The sequence below is a fragment of the Scyliorhinus torazame genome, chromosome 17 (genome assembly GCF_047496885.1).
Source record: "Scyliorhinus torazame isolate Kashiwa2021f chromosome 17, sScyTor2.1, whole genome shotgun sequence".
Taxonomy (NCBI): domain Eukaryota; kingdom Metazoa; phylum Chordata; class Chondrichthyes; order Carcharhiniformes; family Scyliorhinidae; genus Scyliorhinus; species Scyliorhinus torazame.
The window spans coordinates 3181036-3205670 of record NC_092723.1 but is presented as its reverse complement, the minus strand read 5'-3'; the positions used below and the strand labels follow the sequence as shown (position 1 = coordinate 3205670).

At 48.3% G+C, this 24635-nt stretch overlaps 1 protein-coding gene across 1 annotated transcript in view; it reads right to left on the bottom strand.

Moving 5' to 3' along the window:
* Window positions 1–24635, bottom strand: part of sort1a (sortilin 1a) — a 90748-nt gene that overhangs the window by 31325 nt on the left and 34788 nt on the right. The window contains exons 7-9 of the mRNA XM_072479904.1: window positions 19191–19240; window positions 11867–11994; window positions 3428–3572 (exon numbers count right to left, since the gene is read on the bottom strand). Of these exons, the coding sequence (XP_072336005.1) occupies window positions 3428–3572; window positions 11867–11994; window positions 19191–19240 (323 nt within the window). The remainder of the gene's footprint in view (window positions 1–3427; window positions 3573–11866; window positions 11995–19190; window positions 19241–24635) is intronic.

The following is a 24635-nucleotide window of genomic DNA, read 5'->3' as shown; positions in this document are numbered from 1 at the left end:
CCCTATTGACATCCTTCATTCTGATCAACACAGGACAGTTTAAAAAATGGCAATTTCTTTCTGATATGGTTATATTATAAATATTTTATAGACACTTGCATTTTCATCCATTGTTACAATAATAGCCATGATACATTCCATAATAAAAGCCTTCTCAATCAACCAACCAATCAGACAAAAACGGGCACCCAGATAACGAAGCAACTTATCAAATGCTTGACCATCGGTAAGCTTTACAAACGGTTTTTTTTTTTAAAGTCCAAAGGGTCAATGGAGAGAAAGGGATTTAGGGAGTTAGTTATGGGTGGGTGAGTTTAGGGAGTTAGTATGGGTGAGTTTAGGGAGTTAGTATGGGTGAGTTTAGGGAGTTAGTATGGGTGAGTTTAGGGAGTTAGTATGGGTGAGTTTAGGGAGTTAGTATGGGTGAGTTTAGGGAGTTAGTATGGGTGAGTTTAGGGAGTTAGTATGGGTGAGTTTAGGGAGTTAGTATGGGTGAGTTTAGGGAGTTAGTATGGGTGAGCTCCCTGATGGCTAAACTCACAGGTGCCAACGGCAACATAAAAGGAAGAGGAATGCATTAAAAGATCAAAATCAGAGGAAGGGGAATTTGAGAGGGGTCGAGTATAGTAGGACTGCGTAAAGGGCATGGCCATGAAGGGAACTAAAATCAATGAGCATTTTCAATAAGAGGCATTGGGTGGCTTGGTGTCAATCCAAGACCGCTAGAACTTGTGTGATGAATATGCAAGATAGGGTTTATAGTAAGGATGTGATAGCACTAGAAAGGGTGCAGAAGAGACTTACCAGGAGGTTGCCTGAGCTGGCGAGTTTTAGTCATGAAGAAAGATTGGATAAACTGGGGTTGTCTGCTTTGGAGCAGTGGATGAGGCGCATCGCACAAGGCTATGGGTGAAGTGCTAGATAATGGGATCAGAATATGGCGGTGGTTGTTTTTGACCAGCTCAGGCACGAAGGGCCTTTTCTGTGATGTAAATCTCTGACTCTATGACACAGACAGAAATTTGGAAGAGTTGAAGTTTAGAGGGTAGAAAATGGAAGGTCGCCCGAAAGACCATTGGGATAGTCAAGTCAGGAGATGACAAAAACATGGATGAAATATGAACTGAGGCAGGAACAGAGGAGTTGATGTCACAGAAATGTAAAGAGGATATGGGGTCAACAGCTCAGCCCAGGATTGAGAGGGGCATGCTATTTGCTAATAGTCTGGTTCAGCCAGAAACAATGGGTGAGGAGAGGGATTGGATCAGTGAATAGGATACAAGGTGCAGTAGTGAGTAGTGACTTGGTGCCAAGACCGTAGACTTGGGATGACTCCACAGGATCGGGGTGACCTGGCTCAGATCGCCATTGCTGCAGTCCAGTCTTTCAAACGCACCCCTTTAGTACGACTCGCAGGCTCCTGGCTGTTCACACTGCTGAGTGCTGCCTGTGTCCTTTAAATGCTCAGAAAGCCTCTGGTCATCAGGGAGCCCACCCTGGCCACCCCTCTGGACACCCTCATACCCTAGCTGTATCTTCAAGGGCCAAGCTTAATCAGAATCCCACCAAGAGTTCACCCCAACCAGAGGACAGCCTTTGGAACCCTCGCTGGTTCTCTGCTCCTCTCAGGGCAGAGGATTTACCAGTGACCCCCAGATCACTAGCTGGCTTCTCCTGGCAAGACTGGCAGCGCCGTTTGCCCCTCAGGCAGTGTTCAGGGGGTTGCGGCCTGCGCTAGGGAAGAGGGTGTCCCTCCGCTCCTCACTGGCATGAGCCGTGGGTTCACCTCGGTGCGGGGGCTGGTCTTTTCTGAGCCATCTTGGTGGCTGCAGTGAGTAAGTGCTCCAGCTGCCAGACTCTTTGCAGCTAACTCTGGGCCCAGTGGTTAGAAAACCCACTGGGAATTGTTGCGAATTCACACCAGCACTCTGCTGGCCTGTCAGCAGATCCTGAATTACTCCATAAATAGCACCCCCAATGGAAACGCAAACAACACACAATTGAGTCCTGGCATCAACACTTAGGGCTGGATTCTCCGTCCATGGGGTGCTCGGAATGCGTTCCCCGATGGGACGATGGTCCCCCGAGAATCGGACGTCAGGCCAAAATCGGGATCACCGACCCAAACGCCCCGCTCTGGCCCCCCACTGGCAACGTGAAGGGTCCCACGCCATACACCAGCGGGAACATGGAAATAATGATCGATTTGTATCTATTTAGCGGGCCTGGCGCCCTATGGTCCGCCCTCCCGGGATTCTCCAGTCCCCACGGCCAGGAATCATGTGTGCGCGGTTCACTTGTGATCTGTACAATCGTGGCCCTGGTGTGGTGGACCTCGGGATGGGGCAACCATTGCCCTCTTAGCCCAACGCGAGGTCCATCCTACGCCCGAGACCCAAACCCCCTCCCCAACACTGCAGCCCCCAGCCTACCCCCCACATCACATAGTAGCCCCCAATCCCCAAGCACGAGAATAACCCGTCCCCATCCCCCAGGGACCACTGTGATAGGGAGACTCCCCCAGGGTCCCCTTTAATAGGGAGACCTTGCTCAGGGACCCCTGTGATAGGGAGACACACACCCCCAACAGCGATCCCCATGATAGGAAGACCCCATCCCAAAAAGATGCAAGTTGCACTTTGCATTCCAATCACTTAAGTGTGTGATTTCACTGCACTTACCTCTCTTTGATGTGGTCAATGTTTACCCTGGGGTTTCACCACTTACGCCACTGTTGTGAAAGGGTATGAATAGATCAAATTTGCAGATGGTTTTTACGAGCTGGCACAGCTGCTCTCCTTCAAGAAATGGACATGTGGAGCTGCAAGGTAAGTACTAAAGCTATAATGCCCCTCTCTAGACTACTCTCTAACTTCCAGATAGGGGCCCATTTTCGGGGGGGGGGGGGGGGGGGGGGGGGGGGGGGGGGGCGGCCACGTGACTTCGCTATCAGGCCACCGGCTCAAGGTGGCGGTCTGATAGCAGGATTCTCTGGTATTCCATGCCATGCTTATATTTGCATACCATGAAACACTGAATTGCAGCTCGACAACTGCAACAAGGAGATCGTAAAACTGATACAATTCAGGTCCGGTCTCCCAAACTGAGAATCCAGCCCTTAGTCTCCCAATCGGAGAACTCCGTCCAAGAGCTTAGTTTATTTACTAAGTCAGACACTGAATTTCAACATCAGCTGTATGTATGTTATTTTTTCCCCCATATCACTGCTTAAATTCCACTCTGCTGCATCTACATCCATCACTCAAAGTAAAAAAAATTCACAGGAAAAGGTTAACGGGATGCCAAAAGGTGCATCTCTCACACTTGAAAAAAGTGATGATGGGGTCCAACAAGTCCATCTTTACGCAGGGTTTAAAGGTTTAACACACTATTGCTCCTGAATTAACATCCTGTCTCAAATACCTACCACCAGGGTCATCAACGTGCATGAACACCATGTCATCATTTGCAGCCAGTATGGAGTAGAACTGCTCAGCGCTTACATGAGGCAGCTGTGCCATGTTCCAGGTGTCTCCCATATCCAAGGACACATGGAGTGCCCTCAAACTGACCTACAAAATAAATAATGGGTAATAACGAGAACAAACGGATTACATAAATAATGTGCATGAATTATATGCATTGGAGACCATGTCTTTGTTTTTTAAAGTCCCCTTTAAGTTCTTCTCCTCTCTTCATGCACCAAGTGACAATTGAAGCAGACAAAGCACATGTTTACGCCCATTTCCGTGCCTATTTTTTTCCTAGAACAGGTCACTAGCCTGTCACCAGAGATTGTAGATCGATGTGCGACACTCCACATCAAGCATTGCTGCCTCGGGGCCTCTCCAACTCTGACCATCTGCCATAAGCATATTGGAAGGATCTGCAGTTTGATAACCAACCCGTTTGGTCAGCAATCCTGGAGTGGGATTCAAACACGGAGCATTTGGTTCCAAGGCAGGGACGCTATCTACTACACTACAAGACCTTCTCCCCTTTCAGTGACCCATTCTGAAAGATATGTAACTAAGAGGGGTAAACCTTCTCTCACTCTCTCTCTCGCTCTCTCTCCAGGAATGTCTACACATTTGGATTGGATTTGTTTATTGTCACGTGTACCGAGGTACAGTGAAAAGTATTTTTCGGCGAGCAGCTCAACAGATCATTAAGTACATGAGAAGAAAAGGGAATAAAAGAAAATACATAATAGGGCAACACAACATATACAATGTAACTACAAAAGCACTGGCATCGGATGAAGCATACAGGGTGTAGTGTTAATGAAATCAGTCCATAAGAGGGTCATTTAGGAGTCTGGTGACAGTGGGGAAGAAGCTGTATTTGAGTCTGTTCGTGCGTGTTCTCAAGACTTCTGTATCTCCTGCCCGATGGAAGAAGTTGGAAGAGTGAGTAAGCCGGGTGGGAGGGATCTTTGATTATGCTGCCCGCTTTCCCCAGGCAGCGGGAGGTGTAGATGGAGTCAATGGATGGGAGGCAGGTTCGTGTGATGGACTGGGCGGTGTTCACGACTCTCTGAAGTTTCTTGCGGTCCTGGGCCGAGCAGTTGCCATACCAGGCTGTGATGCAGCCTGGTAGGATGCTTTCTATGGTGCATCTGTAAAAGTTGGTAAGAGTCAATGTGGACATGCCGAATTTCCTTAGTTTCCTGAGGAAGTATAGGCGCTGTTGTGCGTTCTTGGTGGTAGCATCAATGTGGGTGGACCAGGACAGATTTTTGGAGATGTGCACCCCTGGGAATTTGAAACTGCTGACCATCTCCACCTCGGCCCCGTTGATGCTGACAGGGGTGTGTACAGTACTTTGCTTCCTGAAGTAAATTACCAGCTCTTTAGTTTTGCTGGCATTGAGGGAGAGATTGTTGTCGCTACACCACTCCACTAGGTTCTCTATCTCCCTCCTGTATTCGGACTCATCGTTATTCGAGATCCGGCCCACTATGGTCGCATCGTCAGCAAACTTGTAGATGGAGTTGGAACCAAGTTTTGCCACGCAGTCGTGTGTGTACAGGGAGTAGAGTCGGGGGCTAAGTACGCAGCCTTGCGGGGCGCCGGTGTTGAGGACTATTGTGGAGGAGGTGTTGTTGTTCATTCTTACTGATTGTGGTCTGTTGGTCAGAAAATCGAGGATCCAGTTGCAGAGTGGGGAGCCAAGTCCTAGGTTTTGGAGCTTTGATATGAGCTTGGCTGGGATTATGGTGTTGAAGGCGGAGCTGTAGTCAATAAATAGGAGTCTAATGTAGGAGTCCTTGTTTTCGAGATGCTCTAGGGATGAGTGTAGGGCCAGGGAAATGGTGTCTGATGTGGACCGGTTGCGGCGGTATGCGAATTGCAGTGGATCAAGGCGTTCTGGGAGTATGGAGGGGATGCGCTTCATGATCAACCTCTCGAAGCACTTCATTACGACTGAAGTCAGGGCCACTGGTCAGTAGTCATTGAGGCACGTTGCCTGGTTCTTCTTTGGTACCGGTATGATGGTGGTCTTCTTGAAGCAGATGGGGACCTCGGAGTGGAGTAGGGACAGGTTAAAGATGTCCGTGAATACCTCTGCCAGCTGGTCTGCGCAGGCTCTGAGTGCACGACCAGGAATCCCGTCTGGGCCCGTCGCCTTCCGAGGGTTCACTTTCAGGAAGGCCAATCTGACTTCGGAAGCTGTGATGGTGGGTATGGGTGTATTATGGGCTGCTGGGGCACTCGCCAGCGGATTGTTGGTTACCTGCTCGAACCGAGCATAGAATGCATTGAGTTCATCGGGGAGGGGTGCGCTACTGCCAGAGATACTGTACGGCAGAATTTTTTAAATTCTGGATCGTCCCCAATGCTCTAAATTCACTACACAACACAATGTGGGTGGAATCCTCCAGTCCCCAGACGTGGGTTTGGTGGCACGCTGTTAGCCAGCAGCGGGATTCTCTTTTCCCCACCTCTTGTCAGCGGAGTCTGCCATTGAAGCCACCCCTCGCCGCCGGGAAACCCACGGATGGGGATACGCTGCCGGCGGGATAAGAGAATCCCAATGGCATGTATCTTTTAGAACTGGACTCATTAAGGCAAGTAATTTTTCTCAGAAATGTTAGTAAACAAACAGTATTCTACTGAGGGTTCAATGGATATAACTAAACTCCAGAATTACAGTTCAAAGTTAGAAAACATCACACACACATAAAAGCTCCCAGTTGACCATACTACAAAATTACTCTGAATTTCAGATTTACTATTTTGCAGTTGAGTTGATTTGAAATTTGTAACGTCTGATTGTAACCGCAATTTTGGTCTTGGTCTAACCTTTCCCCCCAAAGAATGTTCTCTTAAAAGAACAAATATCTAATCCAATGACTGCCCTCATTAAATTTCTACCCATGCACCAATAAGATTTATTGTTTGGCAATCGTAAAAATTAACACAGGAACACTCAGTTACAAATTAGGTTCAAAGTCCTTATTGCACAGGTTGAAATTTAAGATGGAGAAATTCCACTTTCAAGACTTTCTGCTATTGATTTTAAAAACAGATGCAGTATGTCCCAATGAATGACACTATTTCTCATTCTGCTCCACACATACCTTCCCCGTAAATTTAAAATGGAAGTTACTGCTTTGGCACAAGCTACTTACTTTCTAAAAAACATTGAAATATGTTAGAAGATACCAATAAATTAAAGGCACAAATGATTCATCAGTCAAGATGATAGAGAAGATAGTTGAACACCTTGATGAGACCTTATGATAAAAAAATCTGATGGGACGTGAAAATAAATTCTTCCGGAGAGAACTGAAAACAATGTTAAATTCAAAATTGCACAACATGTAAGGAGTTTGGTTTAGCAAGGATCAGAGTGTTTTGTTACCTTAGTATAATGAGCTTTATAACACAGCTGCTAAATAAACAATGCATTTACTTTTATAGCTTTATGTGAATGCACACCCAGTTGGAGTTAACCATGTTGGTACATGTATGAACCCAACTCTATTGGCAAATAAAAGTTCCAGAAGTTTCTTGTACACCAGAGTTATGCCTCAACTTGATTTGTAACAGAAGTATAAGATATTCTTTCAAATTTGTACCATTATGATGATGAAAACTGGGGCTGGTTTAGCACAGTGGGCTAAACAGCTGGCTTGGAATGCAGAACAAGGCAACAGCGCAGGATCAATTCCCGTACCGGCCTCCCCGAACTGGCAACAGAATGTGGCGACTAGGTGCTTTTCACAGTAACTTCATTGAAGCCGTGATTTGATTTGATTTATTATTGTCACATATATTAGTATACAGTGAAAAGTATTGTTTCTTGCATGCTGTACAAACAATGCACACCATACATAGGGAAGGAAGGAGAGACTGCAGAATATAATGTTACAGTTATAGCAAGGTGTAGAGAAAAGATCAACTTAATACGAGGCAGGTCCATTCAAAAGTCTGATGGCAGTAGGGAAGAAGCTGTTCTTGAGTCGGTTGGTACGTGACCTCAAACTTTGGTATCTTTTTCCTGACGGAAGAAGGTGGAAGAGAGAATGTCCGGCGTGTGTGGGGTCCTTAATTATGCTGGCTGCCTTTGAGGCAGCGGGAATTATAGATAGAGTTAATGGATGGGAGGCTGGGCTACATTCATGACCTTTTGTAGTTTCCTGCGGTCTTGGGCACAGCAAGCTGTGATACAACCAGAAAGAATGCTTTCTATGGTGCATCTGTAGAAGTTGGTGAGGGTCGTAGTTGACATGCCAAATTTCCTTAGTCTTCTGAGAAAGTAGAGTCGTTGGTGGGCTTTCTTAACTATAGTGTTGGCATGGGGGGACCAGGACAGGCTGTTGGTGATCTGTACACCTAAAGATTTGAAGCTCTGGACCCTTTTTACTTCGTTCCCATTGATGTAGACAGGGGCATGTTCTCCACTACGCTTCCTGAAGTCGATGACAATCTCCTTCGGTTTGTTGACATTGAGGGAGAGATTATTGTCGTTGCACCAGTTCACCAGATTCTCTATCTCATTCCTATACTCTGTCTCGTCATTGTTTGAAATCCGACCCACTACGTTGGTGTCATAGAACATAGAACATTACAGCGCAGTACAGGCCCTTCGGCCCTCGATGTTGCACCGCCCTGTGAAACCACTCTAAAGCCCATCTACACTATTCCCCTATCGTCCATATGTCTATCCAATGACCATTTGAATACCCTTAGTGTTGACGAGTCCACTACTGTTGCAGACAGGGCATTCCACACCCTTACTACTCTCCGAGTAAAGAACCTGCCTCTGACATCTGTCTTTTATCTCCCCTCAATTTAAAGCTATGTCCCCTCGTGCTAGACATCACCATCCGAGGAAAAAGGCTCTCGCTGTCCATCCTATCCAATCCACTGATCATCTTGTATGCCTCAATTCAGTCACCTCTTAACCTTCTTCTCTCTAACGAAAACAGCCTCAAGTCCCTCAGCCTTTCCTCATAAGATCTTCCCTCCATACCAGGCAACATTCTGGTAAATCTCCTCTACACCCTTTCCAATGCTTCCACATCCTTCCTATAATTCGGCGACCAGAATTGCACGCAATACTCCAAATGCGGCTGCACCAGAGTTTTGTACAGCTGCAACATGACCTCATGGCTCCTAAACTCAATCCCTCTATCAATAAAAGCTAACACACCGTACGCCTTCTTAACAACCCTCTCAACCCGAGTGGCAACTTTCAGGCATCTATGTACATGGACACCGAGATCTCTCTGCTCATCCACACTGCCAAGAATCTTACCATTAGCCCAGTACTCTGTCTTCCTGTTATTCCTTCCAAAATGAATCACCTCACACGTTTCTGCATTAAACTCCATTTGCCACCTCTCTGCCCAGCGCTGCAGCTTATCTATGTCCCTCTGTAACTTGAAACATCCTTCCGCACTGTCCACAACTCCACCGACTTTAGTGTCATCTGCAAATTTACTCACCCATCCTTCTACGCCCTCCTCCAGGTCATTTGTAAAAATGACAAACAGCAGTGGCCCCAAAACAGATCCTTGTGGTACACCACTAGTAACTGGACTCCAATCTGAACACTTCCCATCAACCACCACATTTTGTCTTCTTCCAGCTAGCCAATTTCTGATCCAAACTGCTAAATCTCCCTGAATCCCATGCTTCCGTATTTTCTGCAGTAGCCTACCGTGGGGAACCTTATCAAATGCTTTACTGAAATCCATATACACATCAACTGCTTTACCCTCATCCACCTGTTTGGTCACCTTCTCAAAGAACTCAATAAGGTTTGTGAGGCACGACCTACCCTTCACAAAACCGTGTCGACTATGTCTAATCAAATTATTCCTTTCCAGATGATTATACACCCTATCTCTCACAAACCTTTCCAAGAATTTGCCCACAACAGAAGTAAGACTCACTGGTCTATAGTTACCGGGGTTGTCTCTACTCACCTTCTTGAACAAGGGGACAACATTTGCTATCCTCCAGTCTTCTGGCACTATTCCTGTTGACAAAGATGACTTAAAGATCAAAGCCAAAGGCTCAGCAATCTCCTCCTTAGCTTCCCAGAGAATCCTAGGATAAATCCCATCCGGCCCAGGGGACTTATCTATTTTCACCCTTTCCAGAATTGTTAACACCTCCTTCTTATGAACCTCAAGCCCTTCTAGTCTAGTAACCCGAATCTCAGTATTCTCCTCGGCAACATTGTCTTTTTCCTGTGTGAATACTGACGAAAAATATTCATTTAGCACCTCTCCTATCTCCTCGGACTCCACGCACAACTTCCCACTACTGCCCTTGACTGGCCCTACTCTTACCCTAGTCATTTGTTTATTCCTGACATATCTATAGAAAGCTTTAGGGTTATCCTTAATCCTACCTGCCAAAGACTTCTCATGTCCCCTCCTGGCTCTTCTTAGCTCTCTTTAGGTCCTTCCTAGCTAACTTGTAACTCTCGAGCGCCCTTACTGAACCTTCATGTCTCATCTTTACATAAGCCTCCTTCTTTCTCTTGACAAGTGTTTCGACTGCTTTAGTAAACCACAGTTCCCTCGCTCGACCACTTCCTTCCTGCCTGACAGGTACATACTTATCAAGGACACGCAGTAGCTGTTCCTTGAACAAGCTCCACATTTCCATTGTGCCCATCCCCTGCAGTTTTCCTCTCCATCCGATGCATCCCAAGTCTTGCCTCATCGCATCATAATTGCCTTTCCCCCAGATATAACTCTTGCCCTGCGGTATATACCTATCCCTTTCCATCACTAAAGTAAATGTAATCGAATTGTGGTCACTATCACCAAAGTGCTCAGCTACCTCCAAATCTAACACCTGTCCTGGTTCACTACCCAGTACCAAATCCAATATGGCCTCGCCTCTCGTTGGCCTATCTATATACTGTGTCAGGAAACCTTCCTGCACACATTGGACAAAAACAGACCCATCTAAAGTACTCGAACTATAGCGTTTCCAGTCAATATTTGGAAAGTTAAAGTCCCCCATAACAACTACCCTGTTGCTTTCGCTCCTATCCAGAATCATCTTTGCAATCCTTTCCTCTACATCTCTGGAACTTTTCAGAGGCCAATGGAAAACCCCTAACAGGGTGACCTTTCCTGTCCATACTACCAGTATGGCAGTTCTAGCATTCTTGGCTCTTAAATTTAGTCCTGCAGTCTATATTAGATCAACAAGGTTTAAGCAAGATTTTGCCATAGAACCTCGACATATACAAAATCTGGGAATATTTTCCTTTCAATTCTAAATGTGTATAAATAAAAAGGTTAACATTCGGGTTTCTTAAACTTAGTTTGTTTCCAACTGTTGATTTTATATATACGGATACAAAATCTTCACTCACATTAGATTATTGTTATGACAACTTAATTCCTCCCACCATAGTTCACAGAGCAGTGTAAAGTAAATAAAGTAGTTCAAATTCAATTGATTGTCCACTAAAAGTTATTTTGTAGATCTTTAGTTTGCTTAAATGAGGCTTTAAAATATTTGTCTAAAATTGTGTTTACAATCCCGCAAACAAAAGGATGGCGTAGTTTAAATATACAGAAAGAGCATAGTTAAGAAAATCTGCTTGCGGAACTCAGTTATGCTTTTTAGCATTATTCCTTTTATATTCAATCAAATTGACAGAAATATTATTTCAATTCTGGAGTGGATGATCTTAAATTTCTGAGGTGCTGAAACTACAGATAACCCTCAATATCTACTCAATTAGAGTCAGGTCATTTTTTTCTTCACTGTTGGTCTTCAGGCAACAATTCTCCAGGAGCACAGTTCCACAGGTCAGGCACCTCACAGTACCGCATGCAAGTCATTATTATTTGTTTGCAAGACTCAACAGGGACTGCCTCTATGAAAATCGCTTATTGTCACAAGTAGGCATCAAATGAAGTTACAGTGAAAAGCCCCTAGTCGCCACATTCCGCCACCTGTTCGGGGAGGCTGTTCCGGGAATCGAACCATGCTGCTGGCCTGCCTTGGTCTGCTTTCAAAGCCAGCGAATTAGCCCTGTGCTAAACAGCCCCTAAACTAGCTTATCTTAGCTTGGGGTTTGTTTCAAAAATGATTTGATAGGTTGGTTAAACAGCTGAAGAAAGAAAGGACTCCTCTTTGATGTTACACATGTTCTTTCACAGACAGTGAACCATCGTCTCGCTGTTTTCACACTTCCACTTGGCATTTGTGATGACCTGGAAACAAATTACTCACCCAGAGTTGTACCATGATTTGGGATATATGAAAACAATATTTCCTTACACAACAGCTGATTATGAAAATATATATTTTAATAAAATGACTGCAAAGACAGCAAGTGTTCATGCACGCATGTTCTGAAAATGTCTCTATATATTTACCTTATCAGTCATAACAGAAGCAAAGAGGAAACACCCGCCGAGCCCAAATGAGTAAATTTTTGATCCAATAATTTTGAATGTTCTTCCAAAATCATCTGTCCTTTTAAGTTGCAACAGGCCCCTCGCAGCTACAATACAAATCAGATTGTATCTTCATTAGTCCAATTCACATATCGAAAAAATGACCTTAAATTTAAATAAGCATTCTGTGCTTAACAATATTTAAGCAAGCATTTTGAATAGAAATCACAATGTTTGCTTGCCAGCAATGCCTACCTCTCAGGAATGCATCAAAAAAAGCTTGTTTTTAGCCCCAGTTTAATTGAACAAATACAGTTAGTTTGCAACTTATGTTAACAATTAGAAACCAAAGCTTTTTCTACTGAATGGGGAAGCACATGGGCAGCAGGGTAGCAGTGGTTAGTACTTTTGCTTCAGAGCTTGAGGGTCCCAGGTTCACTTCGAGGATTGGGTCACTGTCTGTGTGGAGTCTGCACATTCTACCAGTGCCCGTGTGGGTCTCCTCCGGGTGCTCCGGTTTCCTCCCACAGTCCAAAGATGTGCGGGTTAGGTGGATTGGCCACGCTAAATTGCCCTTCGTGTCCAAAAAAGGTTAGGTGGGGTTACAGGGATAGAGTGGCGGTGTGGGCTTAAATAGGGTGCGCTTTCCAAGGGCCGGTGCAGATTAGACGGGACGAATGGCCTCCTCCTGCACTGTAAATTTTATGATTCTATGAAAAGATATATTGTAAATGTTCCCAATGTGTAGGGCGGCACGGTGGCCTTGTGGTTAGAACTGCTGTCTCACGACTTCCGGGTGCGGCGATGACCAGCTGAGTCGCACGTTTCGGCAGCTCCCGGTGAAACGGACTTTTGGGCTCTTGATAGGAGCCCCAACGGCAATTTTGACGGCTAAAAACACTGTGCGGTAAACCAGAAGGGAATCCCCCCTGGATACGGATGAAAAAAGGAGGAGAAAGTGGCCGGATTGCAGTGGTCCTTTAGAACAGCGGCAAGGAAGGCAAGCAAAAACCAAGATGGTGTCGGAAGGTGGCAGTTTAACATGGGGCCCTGAACAACACGAGTTCTTGAAATGCTGTGTGGAAGAGCTCAAAAAGGAAATGAAGAAAGAGCTGTTGGCCCCGATACTACAGGCGATCGAAGGGCTAAAGGAGGAACAAAAGACCCAGGAGCGGGAGCCTCAGGTCGTGAAGGCAAAGGCAGCCGAGAATGAGGACGACATACAGGGCCTGGTGGTGAAGACGGAGACGCATGAGGCACATCAGAAACGATGTGTGGAAAGGTTGGAGGCACTGGAGAACAACGCAAGGAGAAACAACCTGAGGATTCTTGGTCTTCCTGAAGGTGCGGAGGGAGCGGACGTCGGGGCATATGTGAGCACGATGCTGCACTCGTTAATGGGAGCGGAGGCCCCGGCGGGTCCGTTGGAGGTGGAGGGAGCATACCGAGTGATGGCGCGAGGACCAAGAGCAGGAGAAATTCCCAGAGCCATAGTGGTGAGATTCCTCCGTTTTAAGGATAGAGAAATGGTCCTTAGATGGGCAAAGAAAACTCGGAGCAGTAAATGGGAGAACGCGGTGATCCGCGTTTATCAAGACTGGAGTGCGGAGGTGGCGAGAAGGAGGGCGAGCTTTAATCGGGCCAAGGCGGTGCTTCATAAAAAGAAGATAAAATTTGGAATGCTGCAACCGACAAGACTGTGGGTCACATATCGAGGGAGGCACCACTACTTTGAGACGGCGGATGAAGCGTGGACTTTTATTGTGGAAGAAAAACTGGAATGAGCGGGTTATTAAAAAGAACGTTTGAACAAAGTGGTGGGGCGAATGTGGGGGGCGAAGAGGGGGGTTAAAAAGGGGGGAAAGAGGAGTTTTATGTACTAATCCTGTGATGTGGTAACTTTTCTCTCTTCCACAGGTGGTGATGGGGGGGGAGGAGGGGAGGTGGAGGAGATGGGGCGTTGGCCATTGGGGGCGGGGCCAAGGGAGAAGCGCGGGCTTGGTTCCCGCGCTATGATAATCATGGCGGGAATAGAGAAGCAGGAAGGAGGGGGCGTCGCACGGTGCGAGCCGAGGTCACGGGGGGAAGCCGAGGTCGGCCAGAGTTTGCCGACTTCTGGGAGCAACATGGGGGGAGTAATTACGCTAGCGGGGGATCTAGCGGGGGGGGGGGGGGGGGTGGGAGGGGGGAATTACTGGGTTGCTGCTGCTGGGGAGAGGGGGGAGCTGGTATGGGAGGTGATGGGCGGGGGGGCACCGCCTGGGGGAGATACAGCTGCTTGGGAACCGGGTGAGGAGCTAGAAAAAGGCGATGGCTAATCGACAAGGGGGGGGGGGGTAGGAAGCCCCCCAACCCGGCTGATCACGTGGAACGTGAGAGGGCTGAACAGGCCAATAAAGAGGGCACGGGTACTCGCACACCTTAAGAAACTTAAGGCAGATGTGGTTATGTTACAGGAAACGCACCTGAAACTGGGGCAGGTGTTCCATTCAGGGCTAGATGCAAAAAACAGGGGGGTGGCTATATTAGTGGGGAAGCGGGTAATGCTTCGAGGCAAAGACTATAGTGGCGGATAACGGGGGCAGATACGTGATGGTGAGTGGCAAACTACAGGGGGAGACGGTGGTTTTGGTAAACATATATGCCCCGAACTGGGATGATGCCAATTTTATGAGGCGGATGCTAGGACGCATTCCGGACCTAGAGATGGGAAAGCTGATAATGGGGGGAGATTTTAATACGGTGTTGGAACCAGGGCTGGATAGGTCGAAGTCCAGGACTGGAAGGAGGCCGGCAGCAGCCAAGGTACTTAAAGATTTTATGGAGCAGATGGGAGGTGTAGACCCGTGGAGATTTAGCAGACCTAGGAGTAAGGAGCTCTCGTTTTTCTCCTATGTCCATAAAGTCTTCTCGCGGATAGACTTTTTTGTGCTGGGAAGGACGTTGATCCCGAAGGTGAGGGGAACGGAGTATACGGCTATAGCCATTTCGGATCACGCTCCACACTGGGTAGACTTGGAGATAGGGGAGGAAACAGGAGGGCGCCCACCCTGGAGAATGGACATGGGACTAATGGCAAATGAGGGGGTGTGTCTAAGGGTGAGGGGGTGCATTGAAAAGTACTTGGAACTCAATGATAATGGGGAGGTCCAGGTGGGAGTGGTCTGGGAGGCGTTGAAGGCGGTGGTTAGAGGGGAGCTGATATCAATTAGGGCACATAAAGGGAAGCAGGAGAGTAAGGAACGGGAGCGGTTGCTGCAAGAACTTTTGAGGGTGGACAGACAATATGCGGAAGCACCGGAGGAGGGACTGTACAGGGAAAGGCAAAGGCTACATGTAGAATTTGACTTGCTGACTACGGGCACTGCAGAGGCACAATGGAGGAAGGCACAGGGTGTACAGTACGAATATGGGGAGAAGGCGAGCAGGTTGCTGGCACACCAATTGAGGAAAAGGGGAGCAGCGAGGGAAATAGGGGGAGTGAGGGATGAGGAAGGAGAGATGGAGCGGGGAGCGGAGAGAGTGAATGGAGTGTTCAAGACATTTTATAAAAAATTATATGACGCTCAACCCCCGGATGGGAGGGAGAGAATGATGGGCTTCTTGGATCGGCTGGAATTTCCCAAGGTGGAAGAGCAGGAAAGGGTGGGACTGGGAGCACAGATCGAGGTAGAAGAAGTGGTGAAAGGAATTAGGAGCATGCAGGCGGGAAAGGCCCCGGGACCGGATGGATTCCCAGTTGAATTCTATAGAAAATATGTGGACTTGCTCGCCCCGGTATTGACGAGGACCTTTCGTGAGGCAAAGGAAAGGGGACAACTGCCCCCGACTATGTCTGAAGCAACGATATCGCTTCTCTTAAAGAAGGAAAAGGACCCGCTACAATGCGGGTCCTATAGGCCTATCTCCCTCCTAAATGTAGATGCCAAGATCCTGGCCAAGGTAATGGCAATGAGAATAGAGGAATGTGTCCCGGGGGTGGTCCACGAGGACCAAACTGGGTTTGTGAAGGGGAGACAGCTGAACACGAATATACGGAGGCTGTTAGGGGTAATGATGATGGCCCCACCAGAGGGGGAAACGGAGATAGTAGTGGCGATGGATGCCGAGAAAGCATTTGATAGAGTGGAGTGGGATTATTTGTGGGAGGTGTTGAGGAGATTTGGTTTTGGAGAGGGGTATGTTAGATGGGTGCAGCTGTTGTATAGGGCCCCGATGGCGAGCGTGGTCACGAATGGACGGGGATCTGCATATTTTCGGCTCCATAGAGGGACAAGGCAGGGATGCCCTCTGTCCCCATTATTGTTTGCACTGGCGATTGAGCCCCTGGCGATAGCGTTGAGGGGTTCCAAGAAGTGGAGGGGAGTACTTAGAGGAGGAGAAGAACACCGGGTATCTTTGTATGCGGACGATTTGCTACTATACGTGGCAGACCCGGCGGAGGGGATGCCAGAAATAATGCGGATACTTGGGGAGTTTGGGGATTTTTCAGGGTATAAATTGAACATGGGGAAAAGTGAGTTGTTTGTGGTGCATCCAGGGGAGCAGAGTAGAGAAATAGAGGACCTACCGTTGAGGAAGGTAACAAGGGACTTTTGGTTACCTGGGGATCCAGATAGCCAAGAATTGGGGCACATTGCATAGGTTAAATTTAACGCAGTTGGTGGAACAAATGGAGGAGGATTTCAAGAGATGGGATATGGTATCCCTGTCACTGGCAGGGAGGGTGCAGGCGTTTAAGATGGTGGTCCTCCCGAGATTCCTCTTTGTGTTTCAGTGCCTCCCGGTGGTGATCACGAAGGCTTTTTTTTTTAAAAGGATTGAAAAGAGCATCATGGGTTTTGTGTGGGCCGGGAAGACCCCGAGAGTGAGGAAGGGATTCTTACAGCGTAGCAGGGATAGGGGGGGGGGGGCTGGCACTACCGAGCCTAAGTGAGTATTATTGGGCCGCTAATATTTCAATGGTGAGTAAGTGGATGGGAGAGGAGGAGGGAGCGGCGTGGAAGAGATTAGAGAGGGCGTCCTGTAGGGGGACTAGCCGACAGGCTATGGTGACAGCCCCATTGCCGTTCTCACCGAGGAACTACACCACAAGCCCGGTGGTGGTGGCTACACTGAAGATTTGGGGACAGTGGAGACGGCATAGGGGAAAGACTGGAGCCTTGGGGGGGGTCCCCGATAAGAAACAACCATAGGTTTGCCCCGGGGGGAATGGATGGGGGATATGGAATGTGGCAAAGAGCAGGAATAACGCAACTGAAAGATCTGTTTGTGGATGGGAAGTTCGCGAGTCTGGGAGCGCTGACCGAGAAATATGGGTTGCCCCAAGGGAATGCATTCAGGTATATGCAACTGAGGGCTTTTGCGAGGCAACAGGTGAGGGAATTCCCACAGCTCCCGACACAAGAGGTGCAGGACAGAGTGATCTCAAAGACATGGGTGGGGGATGGTAAGGTGTCAGATATATATAGGGAAATGAGGGACGAAGGGGAGACTATGGTAGATGAACTAAAAGGGAAATGGGAAGAAGAGCTGGGGGAGGAGATCGAGGAGGGGCTGTGGGCAGATGCCCTAAGCAGGGTAAACTCGTCGTCCTCGTGTGCCAGGCTAAGCCTGATTCAGTTTAAGGTATTACACAGGGCGCATATGACTGGAGCACGGCTCAGTAAATTTTTTGGGGTGGAGGATAGGTGTGCAAGGTGCTCGAGAAGCCCAGCGAATCATACCCATATGTTTTGGTCATGCCCGGCACTACAGGGGTTTTGGATGGGGGTGACAAAGGTGCTTTCAAAAGTAGTGGGGGTCCGGGTCGAACCAAGCTGGGGGTTGGCTATATTTGGGGTTGCACAAGAGCCGGGAGTGCAGGAGGCGAGAGAGGCCGATGTTTTGGCCTTTGCGTCCCTAGTAGCCCGGCACAGGATATTGTTAATGTGGAAAGAAGCCAAGCCCCCGGGGGTGGAGACCTGGATAAATGACATGGCAGGGTTTATAAAGCTAGAGCGGATTAAGTTCGTTCTAAGGGGGTCAGCTCAAGGGTTCACCAGGCGGTGGCAACCGTTCGTCGAATACCTCGCAGAAAGATAGATGGAATGGAAAAAAGAAGGCAGCAGCAGCTGCCCAGGATCGGGGGGGGGGGGGGGGGGGGGGGGGGGGGGAGGAGGAGGAGGAGGAACCAGAAGGACTCTCAGGGTTGTTAATATATACTGTATAATATGTATAGGTCGTTGCGACAGATAATTATATATTGGACTGTTAAATTATCTTTTTGGAGAGTGTTACTTGTGATAAGGCAGTTGCCAATTAGGGTTAGTTTTCATTTTTGTTATTTATTATTTATTCATTTTTTGTTTATAAAATAGGTCATTGTTATTTGTGTTGTTATAATATTGTGTAAAGGATGCACGATGTACTGTGTTGGTTGACCAAATATTTTCAATAAAATATTTATATTAAAAAAAAGAACTGCTGTCTCACAGTACTGAGAACCTGTGTTCGATCCCAGCTCTGGGTTAGTGTTCGTGTGGAGTTTGCACAGTCTCCCCATATCTGCGTGGGTCTTGCCCCCACAACCTAAAGATGCGCAGGGTAGGTGGATTGGCCACACTAAATTGCCCCTTAATTGGAAAAAAAGAATTGGGTACACTGAAAAATGTTTTTTTTAATGTTTCCAATGTGTAATTACCAGAGTAAAACAACAAATAAAACAGCTAGCACTGCTAACCATCATTCAATTACTAAAGTAAAAACTGTTTTCCAGCATTACTGCTGGCATATTGTTAGTACTCTTGTCGCAGAAACAGTATGATTCTGCAAGTGAGGTCCTGGGGACAAGCCACAGGAATAGACTACCTGCAGTCTTTGTGAACAGTACTCCAGTGTACAAGAGTTCAGTGGGCAGATAGAACAAAATTCAATGCGAATAATACCAGTTTTGTTCACATTTACAGAAGCCTTTTTTAAATAAAATGCAAGAATCAATTGTGGAACAAGTTAATTTTCATATTATGTATGTAGCGTATGATTTGTGTAAGGGCTTAATCCACGGCTTTACACTGATGTGCTAAATGACCTGTCTAATAAAAACAAATCCCAACGGACTTCTGAGGTTTTCTTGCAAGAAAAATAAAACAAAAAATAAATAAATCTAAATGATAGCAAGAAAGAGTTATCGTATACCTTTGAATGTTGTATACTTCAAAACTAAAACTCATAACCAAATTATCTTACATATCCATTTCAAAGAAATTACAAGGTAGGATTTTTATTAACTTTAATCAAAATGTATGATATTGACAGAACTTACTACAAGATCCATTGGGGTGGGTTGTGAAGAAAATAGTATCATTTTGTCCCCTGAAATAAAACAAAGCAAAGACAATCAAATGGACAATCATACTTACGAATAAAATGTAATTATCATACAAGCTGGGGGACAAAAGGGGAAGTGGAACGACTTCCAAAAATGACATAAAATTTGCCTGCATAGGCCAAACATTGAAGAATCTGTTCGTAGACAATAGATCGTGTTCAGGGACTTCCGGGTGCGGCGCACGTTTCGGTAGCTCCCGGTGGAACGGATTTTTGGGCTCTTAATAAGAGCCCCAACGGCAATTTTAACGGCTAAAAGTACTGTGCGGTGAACCAGAAGGGAATCCCCCCGGATACAGATGAAAAAAGGAGAGGAAGGTGGCCGGATTGCGGTGGATCCTTTAGAGCAGCGGCAAGGAAGGCAAGCAAAAACCAAGATGGCGTCGGAAGGTGGCAGTTTAATATGGGGCCCTGAACAACACGAGTTTTTGAAACGCTGCGTGGAAGAACTCAAAAAGGAAATGAAGAAGGAGCTGTTGGCCCCGATATTACAGGCAATCGAAGGGCTAAAGGAGGAGCAAAAGACCCAGGAGCGGGAGCTTCGGGTCGTGAAGGCAAAGGCTGCCGAGAATGAGGACGACATACAGGGCCTGGTGGTGAAGACGGAGATGCACGAGGCACACCATAAACGATGTGTGGAAAGGCTGGAGGCGCTGGAGAACAACGCGAGGAGGAACAACCTAAGGATTCTTGGTCTTCCTGAAGGTGCGGAGGGAGCGGACGTCGGGCAATATGTGAGCACGATGCTGCACTCGTTAATGGGAGCGGAGGCTACGGCGGGTCCGCAGGAGGTGGAGGGAGCATACTGAGTGATGGCGCGAGGACCGAGAGCAGGAGAAATTCCTAGAGCCATAGTGGTGAGATTCCTCCGTTTTAAGGATAGAGAGATGGTCCTTAGATGGGCAAAGAAAACTCGGAGCAGTAAGTGGGAGAACGCGGTGATCCGCGTATACCAAGACTGGAGTGCGGAGGTGGCGAGAAGGAGGGCGAGCTTTAATCGGGCCAAGGCGGTGCTTCACAAAAAGAAGATAAAATTCGGAATGCTGCAACCGGCAAGACTGTGGGTCACATATCAAGGGAGGCAGCACTACTTTGAGACGGCGGATGAGGCGTGGACTTTTATCGTGGAAGAAAAATTGGAATGAGCGGGTTATTAAAAAAAGAACGTTTGAAACAAAGTGGTGGGGCGAGTATGGGGGGCGAAGAGGGGGGTAAAAAGGGGGGAAAGAGGAGTTTTATGTTATTAATCCTGCGATGTGGTAACTTTTCTCTCTTCCACAGGAGGTGGTGGGGGGAGGAAAGGAGGTGGAGGAGATGGGGCGTTGGCCATTGGGGGCGGGGCCAAGGGGGAAGCACGGGCTCGGTTCCCGCGCTATGATAATTAAGGCGGGAATAGGGAAGCAGGAAGGAGGGGGCGTCGCACGGTGCGAGCCGAGGTCACGGGGGGGGAAGCCGAGATCGGCCAGAGTTTGCTGACTTCTGGGAGCAACATGGGGGGTGTAACTACGCGAGTGGGGGATCTAGCCGGGGGGGGGGGAATTATTGGGCTGTTGCTGCTGGGGAGAGGGGGGAGCTGGCATGGGGTGGGATGGGCGGGAGGGGGCACCGCCTGGGGGGGACGGGGGGGGGGGGGGGGGGGGGGGGGGGGGGGGGACACAGCTGCGTGGGAACCGGGTGAGGAGCTGGAAAAAGGGGATGGCTAATCGACAAGGGGTGGGGGGGTAAAAAGCCCCCCAACCAGGCTGATCACGTGGAACGTGAGAGGGCTGAACGGGCCGATAAAGAGGGCACGGGTACTCGCACACCTTAAGAAACTTAAGGCAGATATGGTTATGTTACAGGAAACACACTTGAAACTGATAGACCAGGTGAGACTACGCAAAGGTTGGGTGGGGCAGGTGTTCCATTCGGGGCTAGATGCGAAAAACAGGGGGGTGGCTATATTAGTGGGGAAGCGGGTAATGTTTGAGGCAAAGACTATAGTGGCGGATGGCGGGGGCAGATACGTGATGGTGAGTGGCAAACGACAGGGGGAGACAGTGGTTTTGGTAAACGTATATGCCCCGAACTGGGATGATGCCAATTTTATGAGGCGGATGCTAGGATGCATCCCGGACCTAGAGGTGGGAAAGTTGGTAATGGGGGGAGATTTCAATACGGTGTTGGAACCAGGGCTGGACAGGTCGAGGTCCAGGGCTGGAAGGAGGCCGGCAGCAGCCAAGGTGCTTAAACATTTTATGGAGCAGATGGGAGGAGTAGACCCGTGGAGATTTAGCAGACCTAGGAGTAAGGAGTTTTCATTTTTCTCCTATGTCCACAAAGTCTATTCGCGAATAGACTTTTTTGTTTTGGGAAGGGCGTTGATCCCGAAGGTGAGGAGAACGGAGTATACGGCTATAGCCATTTCGGATCACGCTCCACATTGGGTGGACTTGGAGATAGGGGAGGAAACAGAAGGGCGCCCACCCTGGAGAATGGACATGGGACTAATGGCAGATGAGGGGATGTGTCTAAGGGTGAGGGGGTGCATTGAAAAGTACTTGGAACGCAATGATAATGGGGAGGTCCAGTTGGGAGTGGTCTGGGAGACACTGAAGGCAGTGGTTAGAGGGGAGCTGATATCAATAAGAGCACATAAAGGAAAGCAGGAGAGTAGGGAACGGGAGCGGTTGCTGCAAGAACTTCTGAGGGTGGACAGGCAATATGCGGAGGCACCGGAGGAGGGACTGTACAGGGAAAGGCAAAGGCTACACGTAGAATTTGACTTGATGACAACGGGTACTGCAGAGGCACAGTGGAGGAAGGCACAGGGTGTACAGTACGAATATGGGGAGAAGGCGAGCAGGTTGCTGGCCCACCAATTGAGGAAAAGGGGAGCAGCAAGGGAAATAGGGGGAGTGAGGGATGAGGAAGGAGAGATGGAGCGGGGAGCGGAGAGAGTGAATGGAGTGTTCAAGGCATTTTGTAAAAAATTATACAAAGCTCAACCCCCGGATGTGAGGGAGAGAATGATGGGCTTTCTGGACCGGCTGGAATTTCCCAAGGTGGAGGAGCAGGAAAGAACATAGAACATACAGTGCAGAAGGAGGCCATTCGGCCCATCGAGTCTGCACCGACCCACTTAAGCCCTCACTTCCACCCTATCCCTGTAACCCAATAACACCTCCTAACCTTTTTGGACACTAAGGATAATTTAGCAAGGCCAATCTACCTAACCTGCACGTCTTTGGACTGTGGGAGGAAACCGGAGCACCCGGAGGAAACCCACGCAGACACGGGGAGAACGTACAGACTCCGCACAGACAGTGAACCAGCGGGGAATCGAACCTGGTACCCTGGCGCTGTGAAGCCACAGTGCTAGCCACTTGTGCTACCGTGCTGCCCCAAACGGGTGGGACTGGGAGCACAGATTGAAATAGAGGAAGTAGTGAAAGGAATTAGGAGCATGCAGGCGGGGAAGGCTCCGGGACCGGATGGATTCCCAGCTGAATTTTACAGGAAATATGTGGACTTGCTCGCCCCGCTACTGATGAGGACCTTTAATGAGGCAAAGGAAAGGGGACAGCTGCCCCCGACTATGTCTGAGGCAACGATATCGCTTCTCCTAAAGAAGGAAAAGGACCCGCTGCAATGCGGGTCCTATAGACCTATTTCCCTCCTAAATGTAGACGCTAAGATTCTGGCCAAGGTAATGGCAATGAGGATAGAGGATTGTGTCCCGAGGGTGGTCCATGAGGACCAAACTGGGTTTGTGAAGGGGAGACAGCTGAATACGAATATACGGAGACTGCTAGGGGTAATGATGATGCCCCCACCAGAGGGGGAAGCGGAGATAGTGGTGGCGATGGATGCAGAGAAAGCATTTGATAGAGTGGAGTGGGATTATCTGTGGGAGGTGCTGAGGAGATTTGCTTTTGGAGATGAGTATGTTGGATGGGTGCAGCTGTTGTATAGGGCCCCAGTGGCGAGTGTGGTCACGAATGGACGGGGTTCTGCATACTTTCGGCTCCATAGAGGGACAAGGCAGGGATGCCCTCTGTCCCCATTATTGTTTGCACTGGCGATTGAGCCCCTGGCAATAGCAGTGAGGGGTTCCAAGAAGTGGAGGGGAGTACTTAGAGGAGGAGAAGAACACCGGGTATCTCTGTATGCGGATGATTTGTTGTTATATGTAGCGGACCCGGCGGAGGGGATACCAGAGATAATGCGGACACTTCGGGAGTTTGGAGAATTCTCAGGATATAAACTGAACATGGGGAAAAGTGAGTTGTTTGTGGTGCATCCAGGGAAGCAGAGCAGAGAAATAGAGGACTTTCCGCTGAGGAAAGTAACAAGGGACTTTCGTTACTTGGGGATCCAGATAGCCAAGAATTGGGGTACATTGCATAGGTTAAATTTAACGCGATTGGTGGAATAAATGGAGGAGGACGTCAAGAGATGGGACATGGTATCCCTGTCACTGGCAGGGAGGGTGCAGGCGGTTAAAATGGTAGTCCTCCCGAGATTCCTCTTTGTGTTTCAGTGCCTCCCGGTGGTGATCACGAAGGCTTTTTTCAAAAGGATCGAAAAGAGTATGAGTTGTGTATGGGCCGGGAAGACCCCGAGAGTGAGGAAGGGATTCTTACAGCGTAGTAGGGATAGGGGGGGGCTGGCACTACCGAGCCTAAGTGAGTACTACTGGACCGCCAATATCTCAATGGTGAGTAAGTGGATGGGAGAAGAGGAGGGAGCGGCGTGGAAGAGATTGGAGAGGGCGTCCTGTAGGGGGACTAGCCTACAAGCTATGGTGACGGCCCCATTGCCGTTCTCACCGAAGAAATACACCACAAGCCCGGTGGTGGTGGCGACTTTGAAAATTTGGGGACAGTGGAGACGGCATAGGGGAAAGATGGGAGCCTTGGTGGGGTCCCCGATAAGAAATAACCATCGGTTTGCCCCGGGGAGAATGGATGGGGGATTTGGAATATGGCAAAGAGCAGGAGTAACGCAACTGAAAGATCTGTTTGTGGATGGGAAGTTCGCAAGTTTGGGAGCGCTGACCAAGAAATATGGGTTGCCCCAAGGGAATGCATTCCGGTATATGCAACTGAGGGCTTTTGCGAGGCAACAGGTGAGGGAATTCCCGCAGCTCCCGACGCACGAGGTGCAGGACAGAGTGATCTCAAAGACATGGGTGGGGGACGGTAAGGTGTCAGATATACATAGGGAAATGAGGGACGAGGGGGAGATTATGGTAGATGAGCTGAAAGGGAAATGGGAAGAAGAGCTGGGGGAGGAGATTGAGGGGGGGCTGTGGGCGGATGCCCTAAGTAGGGTAAACTCATCGTCCTCATGTGCCAGGCTAAGCCTGATTCAATTTAAGGTGTTACACAGGGCACAT